The 13,174-nt window shown below is 38.1% G+C and overlaps 1 protein-coding gene across 1 annotated transcript in view; it reads right to left on the reverse strand.

The window, feature by feature from the left end:
- The window catches only part of Cth (Cystathionine gamma-lyase), a 664,174-nt gene that overhangs the window by 376,832 nt on the left and 274,168 nt on the right, over window positions 1–13,174 (reverse strand). The window contains exon 8 of the mRNA XM_068225275.1: window positions 9,831–10,250. Coding sequence (XP_068081376.1) covers window positions 9,831–10,250 — 420 coding nt within the window. The remainder of the gene's footprint in view (window positions 1–9,830; window positions 10,251–13,174) is intronic.

Raw genomic sequence — 13,174 nt, forward strand, 5'->3', positions numbered from 1 at the left:
TTAAATTATAATTTTCCAACTTTGGTCTGCATATTCTGTAGGTAGTTATAATTTTTATACTTATTATTGTCGGTTCTAAGTTCTAAATTTTGTGCTGATGATAAAAATGGAAGAACATTTAAGTTTATGTGGGCTGTTCCAACACAAGCCTGTATAAAGCCTAGGATGTATTTGCTTTACAACATTTACTTAGTAGAATTATTATTTTCTTTCTTCCCCAAGATTACAGTTTACAAAATAGGTAACTCCCCCGTCACCCGGCTAAGGCTTTGGCATGGACCAAATCAACAAGAAATTACTCCATAACCTCTAATAGTGGAAAATTACAGTAGCTTAACTGTTAAGGTGAATCAGCGTGTCATCGGTAACATTTCTCTGACAAACCCGCTTTACATATACAGTTGCACTTCACATTTTTACCCCCTTGTTCAGGACAACATTAACTTTGTGCGGTTTTGAATCGATGTGGGATGATTGTAAAGACAACGCTACAACACCAGTTTCATCTTCGGTTTCAAACTTTTTACCTACACATATCAAGTAATTACGCTTGAATATTTATTTCCCTCCCACCAATGGACGCGTGAAATCTCCGACAACTCTCAACAGTTGCGCATACGACACGAAAGACATTTTGAATATTTAATAAATCCTACAGACGCACACCCGATCACTGTCATGTTTACTTCCCGTCACTATCTCGCCGCCATATTGGAAACAGCTGACCGTAAGCTCCTCCCCCGTTTCGGACGTCAATATACGACTAGATATGGAAACTGATCACTGCCTACTTGATCCTCTCACAATTCTCCAATGTTAGTTTAAAAAGATGGGCAAAAACCATTTACAGCAAACAAAAAAATCTTTTAAAGCACATTACTGAATGGTTCCAAAAAATATGGAAGAATGCAAAAGTATTTTAATATGTATTTTTTCCTAACTCTTAAGGGTTTGCCAGGAACTTATGCCTTTACATGTTAAAGGTAGTGATGGGTCGCGTGATGCAAAGCTCCCGATGCATTCTGAGCAAGCGATGCAGTACGTGCCTCATGATGCTATCTCGATGCCGTATAGTGACGTCAGGCGCATGAGTCCTTTGTCTCGAGGCAGTGATGCAGTCCAAGACCGACTCCAATCCTTAATGCTACTCTCGATCGTTCAAAGATGGCGAATCGAGTAGCCGGAATTGTTGGAAACGTGGGTTTATTTTGGTTTATTGTTATCGTATGTAGTCAGTGTAATTTTATGAAAATTGACGATAAATGTTAGTTTCTTTGTAGAATATAAGTATGCGAGTGTATTTATATGAGTCAATGGACACCTAGGATCTGTAATTATTATACGCATTAATGTGAGAATGTGCTTGTTTTGATCGTGATTTTACCCATTAAAGAACATGCGTGCACTAGGTGGACCAGGGTTTAGTCTAACTATGGCAATGCCTCTCATACAACTATTCTTAAGTTTCCTATGGAATAGAACATTAAGAGAGAAATGGATTAGGAATATGCATCATGATTATATTGAAGTCCATGACAAAACTGTAGCATGCACAAATCATTTTGAGAATAAGTCTGAGGTTAGGGAAGCAATTTCTCTACTTCCAAACTATTCGTGTTCCTCGAAAACTATTCATTTGATAGAATATAACTGATACTGTGTTATTCCGTCAGTGTCTATGTGCTTCAAAATGTCGAGTGATTTACATGCAAGTGTATTTTACAATAATCTGTGCTTTGCCTGCGGAAATGTTTGGCTGGATCTTGGAGTACAACAAAACTTATAAGTGTAACAGATGGAGCAATCTGTATACTGTTACACAGAAGAAATAGTGACTTGAGAGATTAGCTGTGTTTGTAACGTAGGATTTTACACGTTCCGTTTCATGCTGTGGTAATCTGTTATCAAGCAGATTGGGCCGAACTGAAGCTCGTCCATGTGGTTAAATATCAATGTTTAGTCAATAGAGTTTTTGCACTCATGTTCTTTAATGGGTAAAAACCTATTATATATTTAGTGTCTGAACGTTCCATTACTAAGGTTACAATCATTGTGTGAAGTGCTGTTATGCCATATGTCAACATTATGTTAACATTACCAGGGCCGTTCATTCGGTTAACATAGTCATTTCGGGTGTACTTGGGCTGAGTGACTCAGACGGTTAAGGCGCTGGCCTTCTGATCACAAGTTGGCATATTCGATCCTGGCTCAGTCCGGTGGTATTTGAAGGTGCTCAAATACGTCAACCTCGTGTCGGTAGATTTACTGGCACGTAAAAGAACTATTGCAGGACTAAATTTCGGCACTTCGACATCTCCGAAAACCGTAAAAATGTAATTAGTGGGACGTACAGCCAATAGCATTATTATTTCGGGTGTACTTCCCATTCATTGGGTGCTGACTTTAAGAAATTGTCCACCACTTCAAAACTAATGCAACAAATAATGTTTCACAGTTCTCATGAGAGCGAATAAATCGAGGAATTTATTTTGAAACATTCGAAATGATGTTAGAAATATCATTTTAACAGTTTTATCATGTAATTTCATCCAGCTAAGTGAAATCTATGAGAAAACGTTATTTGACGAAATGAAATGTCTAAATCAGCTTGTTGATCTCTTTTCTAGTATGTGATTCTAGTTGATTATATATGGTGCATACTTGTTGGCGAAGCGTTTTCATACGTGTTAGAGTGATTTTCCCTATGCTGTTACATTTATCATATTAAATTACTGCCGTTTATATGATATGTACATGATATTTTCGTGTTAGCCAATACCAGCAATCCGGCTACTTTGGCCGCCATGTTTTTTAATATTACGGTCTGAGGATGGGAGTCGGTCTTGTGCAGTCCATGACTCGTATCGGTAATCCTATCTCGAAGTTTGGATCGGGACATCATGCGCATGTTATCCCTCGACCATACTACGCCTGCTGATCAACAAATGACGTCTCCGAAAATCTTAATAAGTAGTTAGTGGTACGTAAAACAAATAAAATCATTATAACAATTAATGACGATACGCCTACTTCTTTTTAATCTACTCGCAGTCAACTTACTACCTGTACTTCCTGTATTTTACTTCTGACCTGTCCGCTTCCACGGCGAAATGGTTAGCGTGCTGGCGTTTGGTCTGAGGGCTTCTGGTTTCAATTCTCAGCTAGGTAAGACATTTTATTCTTCATTGATTAGTTCCTATGGTTCGGGGACTGGGTATGTGAAATAAATAGAAATGAAGAGTGTGACATATTTTTAACATATTATTGAAACCATTTCTTTTACGACGCATCGAGTTGTGTAATAATTTGAACAGGAGGGAAAAGGTACCGGTAATGGCATAAAGATACTGGTGTATGTGTGCATGTATCTGAAAAGGGACTCGTTCTCGGGTTAAGTCTCATTCTGGACTATCGATACTTTTATATAAGTATGGTAACAAATTGATCGTTTCCATGAAGAGGATCATTCAAGACCAGCCACAATATTATCCGACCTGAAGACACATACACAGAATGAAGCCTTTCTCCGTCGACAAACTTTCGGAAACTGTTGAGGGAAACCTTCTGTGTATATTGGTAGAAGGTACCCGTGGTCTCAAGTGGCTCGTTATAGAGTAGATCCGGTTATGATTTATTCGGTTTTATTACAGCAAACAACCTTATTTCTGTGGAAATATCTTCCCAACAGAGAAAAAGGCTGTAATATTCAATAACCAAAACGTACAACACAAAACCCAGAGTAGCAAAGCCTGTAATATGTAATAACCAAAACGTACAACACAAAACACAGTAATGTGATTACCCTCTGTAGAAACACGTACACTTTCATTATAGTGTGTTCAATATTTTCTGTCAGTATACTGTTTTAAAGGTAACAATTCCAGCTTCCAGCTCGTTAAAGATCTCCTTTCTTTCTCATTCTTAATATGTTTACCATCCAGGGTTGGCTTTTCCCTCGGACTCAGCGAGGGATTCCACCTCTACCGCCTCAAAGGCAGTGTCCTGGAGCTTCAGACTCTGGGTCGGGGGATACAACTGAGGAGGATGACCAGTACCTCGCCCAGGCGGCCTCACTTGCTATGCTGAAGAGGGGCCTTGCGGGGGATGGGAAGATTGGAAGGGATAGGGAAGGAAGAGGAAGGAAGCGGCCGTGGCCTTAAGTTAGGTACCATCCCGGCCTTTGCCTGGGGGAGAAGTGGGAAACCATGGAAAACCACTTCCAGGATGGTTGAGGTGGGAATCGAATCCACCTCTACTCAGTTGACCTCCCGAGGCTGAGTGGACCCGGTTCCAGCCCTCGTACCGCTTTTCAAATTTCGTGGCAGAGCCGGGAATCGAACCCTGGCCTCCGGGGGTGGCAGCTAATCACACTTACCACTACACCACAGAGGTGGACTAAAGAACTCCTTTGGGACATAATTCCCACTCCCCGGCGTCTGTCAAGAACTAGCATTTAGGACGGACGTAAAACAAATAACATTATTATGAGTACTATTTTCAGTGCAATACAGATACAAAGCTAACTGATCTGATGACATGGCCACGAGGTAATCAAGTTTTTTTACATTATGATTGGTGTATATTGCATGTGTTCAAGTGGAAGAGATGTTATTATATATTGGTTATTTTGTATGTTCAGTAACGTTACAATTATTTCTATTAGCGATTTGGTTGTTTCTGCAAGAAAAGGCGTGTGTTTGGTAGCCGAAACTCGGATTCCAAAACAAAAACAAACAAAAATATTTGAAGAGAAGATCCGACCACCACAAAACGTTGCGGAGGATAATATCAAACGATGCTATTTAGCCAACTGAGCCGTACTAACTGCTCGAGTTCAATGTTTGCTAATCATTTCTGTTTCTACCATATTCGTCCTGGCTGAGGTCCAATTGGAGCGTGCCTCGAGATGCATTGAGATAATGACGTCAGGCTCGAGTATCTCAAACGAGAGTTATGGGCATCCCTACGTAGACGTCGAATATGCATCGAGAGTGGTGACGTCAGTCTCGAGTATCTCGAACGAGAGTTTTGTCCACCACTAGTTGAAGGAGCATTTCGAGCATGCGGCCAGAAGTGTTCAGTGTGGTACAGCTGAGTTATTTATGGGTGAAAATACATATTTGTATTCATTAGTGATGCACGTTCAACGATTATTATTACACTTCTTCATTCTGTGAGAGACAGTTGGCTAAGATGGAAGAAAATGTGGTGCAAACCAAAGGAAATATACACCTCAGGCATTTAAAGAGAATGCGTGAACTATTTGAAGTACAGATTCTGGAACAACTACAGTAATGTCCCCTTCTTATCACCTACGATATGCTAATTGATGTAGAGACCCAGGAGAGAGACAAAATATGACAAGTTGATTAGAGGTAAATTACTAATGCACTGTTCATTATTGTTAACAACAGTGTTCACTAAAATGCGGTTAAAACCATAGGCACTGCAAATAGGCCTACATCATAAAATGGAAAATTATTGTTAACTGGTAACCATAATAACATATTTTGTACACGTAGATTCTAATTTCTGGCTTCACAAATCTCTAATCCAGCCACAATTTTAAGCTATGTCAAGAACCATCTCCTGTTTATTATTTAAATGACAATATCCAATTGCCAAGTGGAAAGGTCAACCTATTTAAACTTTTCACTTGACAATTGGATATTTTGTCAGCACGGATAATGGAATAAGATGAAATTCATCAATTGTAGTATTAAATTACAGTAAAACACCAAAGATTATCTTGAATTATTTGGTCCAAAATAACTTGTCATATGATTGCCTAAATAAGTACAAGGAAAAATCACAAGAATGTTTATTTTTGTTCCAACGTGATGTGATACAAGAAACAGAAACACGGAGCTTGATAAAATACAAGCGATGTCACTTACTCCGCTCGCTGTCATCCATATACATAGTAGAGGATTTCACTTTTAGATCCAAGTAGGTAACTAAATCATACTAATAAAACACAACTGGATTACAAAGTTCTACTAAGATATACATAACATAGTTATTACTTACTCATCTTTTTAAATAAACAACAACTTAAGCTAACAGAACAGCCTCAGCAGCTGATTTGATAAATTGCATCGGGTTCAAGCAAATTGTTTCTTACCCAATCCACTACACACGATGGTACAACATGGTTTTTACAACCAGTTGCAGTCCATGAATTAATACAACTTACGAACTGTGTACATGCAACGAATCTCCACACTTTCCAGACAGTCAAGGTTCTTTTTAGAACTGTTCATTTTTACAGCTAAGTTATGTTCTGTTACATTAAGCACCTCTGTAACAAGAATTAGGTTATCAAATGAATGACCAACAGTTACAAACCCCTTTACTTTGTTTATTGCATTTTTTGAACTCGTACAGTCATTCTATGATATTTTAGAGATCAGGATTTTACAGCTGGTTTCATGCAGCCTAGTTAGTGAGTCAGAAGTCAATACAAATGCCATCTAGATATGAGCTTGCAGCAGGAATACTTCAATATGGAAAATAAAGTAATGTATAAATAAATATATCATAAATGATCAAAACAATTAATATAATCCTACATTTCACCTTGGAGAAATCATTATCCACAACTTAAGCATAAAGAAACATGGACAAATAGAACTAACAAAATGAAAAAAAGCACAATTTCTAACCTAGTCAACTTATAACAAAAAATGCTTGTCAATAGACACTAAAATCCAACACTACAAAACTGTAACTTTGCATGAAGACACTTACGCTTGCGAAACCTTGTTCCAAATAAAAACTAAAGAAGAACTGATCAGCTCCTCAAAACTGAAAGGAGAATTATCAGAACTTTCATAAATAAAAAGTACAGATTGAAGAAATCAAATAAAACTGTCTATCGAGAGATTGACCCAGTTACCAGCACGATGAAGAAAATAATTTCTTATTTCTTTCACATCTTACGATTACCAAAAAAACAGGATTTTACGACAACCAGTGATGAGAAATCTGGGAAAGAAGACAGGAGGGCATTGAATCAAAGAAATTCAAGAGGATCTAAAACAGTTGGACTCCAAATTACAGATGCAGAGAACAAGAATCTTTGGTTCAGAAGGATCCAGGTTCATTTCCCAGCCGGGTTGCAGATTTTAATTTTGTCTGATTAATTTATCTAGCTCGGGATCTGGATGTCTGTGCTCACCTCAGTACACATCCTCATTTACATACAATACAACAGTATGGTTTTAGGAAAGACAGATCAACATTTGACCTGCTCTTTACATTAAGACAAAGCCTATGATGGAGAAAAGGTGGGAGTTTGGAAAAGACTTAGTGATAATATTTATTGGTATTGAGAAAGCTTATGACAGTGTGCCCAGACAGTTGGTATGGCACACATTAAAGAAAAAGCAAGTTAACCGACTGGAAGTGCAAATGATAAAATCTATGTACAAAACTTATGTTAGTAGTGTGAAGACTAGTATAGGAAAACCAAAATGGTTTAAAGGTGAAACTGGTCTCTGACAGGGAAGTGTACTATCCCCCATACTATTCATCATAGTCACGGATGAAATTCACAAGAACATTAAACAGAAATTGGGAAGACAGGCAACAAAAGCCATGCTGTTTGCAGATGATATAGTGATACCGGGTGAGGATGAAGCGGAAGCACAAAAACAAGTAGATGTATGGAATCAAGGGAGAGAAAAACTTTGGGATGAGAGTAAGCACTTAAAAAAGTTAAACAATAATGATGACAAGGGGAAGGAAGGAAGGAAGGAAGGAAAGAAGAGGAAAGATAAAACTGAATGGTAAAATTCTGGAAGTGGTTAAAAGTTTCAAGTACTTGGGAAGTGTGATCACAGAAGATGGAAAGATAACCAAGGAAATTGGGAAAAGAATGCAACAAGCAAACAGCTTCTACCGGAGTGTAAGGGGTATTTTGTGGAAGAAATGTCCTGAAGAAATGTAAGAAAGTATTATATTCAACACATTATGAACCCATACTAACTTATGCTGCTGGATCATGGACTACAACAAAACGAGAGGAGAGTACATGCAACGGAGATGAAATTCCTAAGAGGTATCGAGGTCAAGACCAGAAGGGATAGAATTAGAAATGAGGAGATAAGGAAAAGGACAGGAATTTGAAACTTCAAGACAGGATAGAAACAACAGAGCTAAAGTGGTATGGGCATATGATGAGAATGGGAGAAAAGTTTTTTTCAGAGAAGTTAACAGAAAGAGACCACGAAGAAGACCCCGAAAGAGATGGAAAGATTCACTGTGGGAGTACAGAGAGAAGAGGAGAGGAAAACCAGAAGATGGACTTAAAAAAGGAGAAGAGTGGTGGAGAGACAGGCAGCGATGGAGGTCCCTGATTCACAACACGACTCGGGAAGCTGGAAACGGGAAATGAAGGTGATGATGACATTACACTAGAAATCACCACAGAAAACCCAACAATGAATACATCCCTCCAAGTAGGAATGGCAACAGGAAAGATATCAGGCCATAAAAATTGGCTTAAATCTCCAGAAAGTACCGACCCCAGGTAACTGGGAATAGGTCAGAAAAAAGCAGAATGCAATGATTACATCTCTCCTTTTGGCACCCATTATGGCTGCCGTTTCAGATTTTTCCTCTTGGGATGATTGCTTGTTGTTTAAAGGGGCGTAACATCTTGGTCATAGGCTCTTTCTCTTCTCACTCTTCATCCTAAATTAGGAAAGATATAAACAGGTTCAATAGCCCTTCTTCATGAGTGTGCTCTATGTTATGGAAAATTTCCCCGCAAATCTAAACACACTGAAACTATTTATTATTTTCCATACATTCAGAAGTAGATTCTGAAACAACCGTAATAGTTTCAAGATTATCTTTTACTTGTTTCAGCTACTGCCTTGACAACAATCCTTTCTCTCAGGTAAGTACTGGTTGTATGAGCTTGGACTTTCAGATAAGGAATCACCACCGCTGTTCTTTTCAGTGCAGTGTTCACTTTTCAATCCTTTATTACAATTTGCTTTACTGAAGACTCAAAGTCGTCCGTTGTGAAGTGTTCTTAATACACTACATTTGCTTCAGAGGGTTTAAAGTTTTTTCTAGCTACTTTAATTTCCCAGGATTTTAATTGCTTGGGTGACTTTTCACTATTAGGAAACGCATGAAAAGAGAGAGTTTGTTCTTTTCACTATTAGAATTGCAACCAAAGTCACAAAACTGAGGCATCTTACAACTATCATCCATTTATTTCAGAACTTCAGTAATCTCATTATGTGCACGCTGCTGCTTGATGCTGAACTAGAAAATAGCAGAAATGATGTTGCTATGTTCAATACAGCCTAATGCGTGCCATATGCTCATGCAAAATATGTTTGCGTTTATTTATCAAGCCCTTATATTTTTAGCCTTGTATCATTTTACACCAGACTACCCCTTCAAGGAAATTTTGTTTCATTAGGTACTATCTGACTATTTATCCTGCCATGTCATCTCTATACAGTAAGCCTCTATTTCTTTAAGGACCTATCAAAACATTATTGTCTATTACCTAGCAAGAATGTTGAGATTTATAGTTTATCATTACTTCTGATTTTTTAAATTTGTTCAAATTGTAAGTCTTTTCATCATACATTTAGTGATGGAAACATGAAAAATTGTGAATATAATCAAAATGTTGACATAATCTTTGCAAGGGAGATAAAAATACCTTAGTTATGAGAAACCTGGAAATATATAAACTAATATTTTTCATACAAGCAAATGGCAACAAAATACAACACAAGGGAAGAAATTATTTACCTGATACAGTTAACCCTTAAACAAATATTATGAGTGTAAGTAAGTACCTGGAAATAAGAACTCAAGAAAGTATTTTCCACAGCCAGAATGATTCCATTGTGAGCATGAACAATCTCCGCAACTCGCTTGATGTCCACTACTTTCAGCAATGGATTTGAAGGTGTCTCTATCCACACTAATTTGGTGTTCTCTTGAATCACTTCACCTACTTTTTCTGGATCTCTGGCATCCACAAATGTTGTTTTTATGTTCATGCGATCAATTACTTTGGAAAGTAGTCGATATGTACCAATGTACATATCATCCATAGCAACTATGTGATCACCAGCATTCAGCAATCTGATAATATTTGTTATAGCAGCAAGTCCCGAAGAAAAACACAAACCATATTTTCCATTATCTAGTGATGCCAGACACTGTTCCAGAACTTCTCTCGAAGGGTTGCCACTCCGAGCATAATCAAAACCCTGTAGACAATAAAAAAAGCAAATATATGGAACTATAAAATACAACAGATTCCAATATTTTGAAAATGTACAGTACACTTTAACTTACAAGAAAGATCGTCAGTTTCTAGGCTTTCCAAGTTGGCATTCACACCAGTTATTTATATTACTTAGAAAAAAGCTATTACACGCACTGCTATTTGTGACGACCTCTTTCCTTTCAATTTTTGGTGCAAATTCCCTTCGATACAGACTATTTCCATTCTGACTCCAACTATAAGGCCTAGGCAGATTTTTCACCTACAAACCTACCATCTCCCTACTCTTCTTAAATTTTCACGGTTTATATCCATTAAATAGTTATGACAACTGCCTCTTATCCGGAGGCCGCGGGTTTGATTCCCGTCAAGGACCTGAGGGCTGGTTCGAGGTCCACTCATCCTACGTGATTAGAATTGAGGAGCTATCTGACGGTGAGATATTGGCCCCGGTTTAGAAAGACAAGAATAACGGCCGAGAGGATTCGTCATGCTGACCACATGGCACCTAGTAATCTGCAGGCCTTCGGGCTGAGCAGCGGTCACTTGGTAGGCCAAGTGCTGTAGTGCCGTGGGGTTTGGTTTGGTAATAGTGATAACAAGCAGGGCTCTCTTTCTAAAGAAAATATTTAGGGGTAACCTTGTCTGAGACTAAACATAATCGGTAAGCATGAATTTGAAGTGTCCTTCCAGAGAGATAGAGGTGGTAGCGATAGCAATGTAAATTGCTGTTATATAGCAGGCCTATATAACAGAAAATACTTTATATAACAGCAACTTCCAAATAGGCATTTTCAGTTTGTCAGTGCTATAGTCATCACGTATTCTCACCTTACTCTTTGCGGAAACTGTAAAATACGGTCCTTTCAGAAACCAGGAATTTATATAAACCATAGGCTTAAACAACTCCAGTGGATGACTGACAAACTTGATAAACAGGAGATTGGTGGCAATAGAAATGTGTGGTTTGATAATCAGGTTAATTGGAGAAAGTTGCTGTTCACACTTACCTGCGAACATGGGGAGACTCTTCACTGTGTTCATAAGAGGAAAAAGGGATGATGGAAGTTTCTTTTCCTCAAGGTAACTCTGGAAATCTTAAGCGATTCAACTATAGGGAATACCAAATCAACTACAAAACTATTTTTTCTTTAAGTAATTCCAGGACTATTTGGCCAAGTTGAATAGTTGTAACCGTCCAGGCTTCTCCAGTCATACTAATTTAGTGTACAATCCCTTTACGCGATATCACTCGATATCAAGTTTATCCGCCATCGGCAATTATTCATAATGACATATTAATTTAACTTCTGTCATTTGAAAATAAGGCTTTTGGAATCACATTGTATATATTAGAACATCATTTATTATTTCAATTATTATATTTTGTAGGATAGGAATTCATTATATATTGTAAATATGGTCAATGTTGAGACACAGTTGGTGTCATTTCATCTCATACTTGTGTACACGGAAAAGTTATTCTTGAAGCGGGGAAGTTGGATGACTTACGGGTTTAACTCAAGAGCAAAGGTAGTATAAAGGGACCGGCGCGCGAGGCTAACAAGCCAGGCATCTACAACATCGCCACGCCTACTGGTTACTTGTGAACAATGAAGGGAGGGAGATGATAATACGATCTACGAATCAGATGCTTCGTTGTATTGAGATTTCGTATTGAGCTGATACCAAGAGTGGGGAGAGCCCGGGGATACATTATCTAGGGCGGACACACAACCAGATCTACTTTATTATTTTTGAGACAGTGGGTGGTCGCTTCGAGACAGTTATTTTTCAGACAGTGTGTTGTCGCTTCGACACAGTACGTAGCTGCTGTTACGTTGTCGGATCAGGGTGAGACGAAACAAGCTTAGGCTTGTGATATATTCAGTAATTATTCTGGACGAAGAACTACGTTTATTTCAAGTTCACGGAATTTGGTACAAGTCTGTATTGTACCAGTAGAATAGCTAAGTTGGATTGAGATTTTCTGCTAAAATGGAAAAATTCATATCTCTGAATTTTCTCCTCCTACGATCAACGGTGATCAATTTTCATAAGTACAGGGCCAATGTGTAATTTAAAGACTAGGCAATTAGAGAGTGCTAGTCCAGATAGCCCAAACCATATCACAGAAAAAGGAAGGATGTCCATGGAGCCAATTCTACAACGAGAAGAGGGAAACGCGTAACCACGGAATCCAGATGACCTCAACGGAAGCTGTAATTGGTGAGCCTCAATTAGATTAAGCAACAAACAATTAATTTCAGTAACGTGTGCCCGTTCGCATCTCGAAGATCAACTACAAAATGGCGGCGTAAGAAGGTATGGCCCATGCGATCTACAAAGGCAATGAACTTCATATTCATGCAGCGTATAGGAGGCTATGTACGTCACGGAACGGATAATTTTCGAAGACACTGCAGAACAGTAGAGGCTCATTTTGAATTGTTTTAAAAAAATATAGCAGCGGGAGGATTGTTTAAGATTATTCTCAAGAAATAACATTCGTAGAAGCAAGACGCAGAAACGAGCGGAGCTACACATTTGAAGAATATTCTTGGCTATTGTGGAGAATATTAACTATTTATAATCGGCGATAGCATACGAATAAATTATTCACTGGTGTATGCTAAGAAAGGAGGCGAAAAAAATTATATAAATAAATAATTTTTGGTGATATATGATTGACTTGGATTAGTGAGGAGCCACTCTACGATCGAAGGAATAGGAATTCACCATTTTACAATATTGATAACTTCATACGAGAAGATAGTAACTACCGTAGCAGTAAACCTAATAACTATTTACGGAGAAATTTTTAGAATAAAGAAAAACTTCGACGATTATTATTAATAAAAGAAATATGGAATATATCATGACTAATTACTGCGCAAATGGAATTCT

The sequence above is a fragment of the Anabrus simplex genome, chromosome 1 (assembly GCF_040414725.1).
Source record: "Anabrus simplex isolate iqAnaSimp1 chromosome 1, ASM4041472v1, whole genome shotgun sequence".
NCBI classification, from domain to species: Eukaryota; Metazoa; Arthropoda; class Insecta; order Orthoptera; family Tettigoniidae; genus Anabrus; species Anabrus simplex.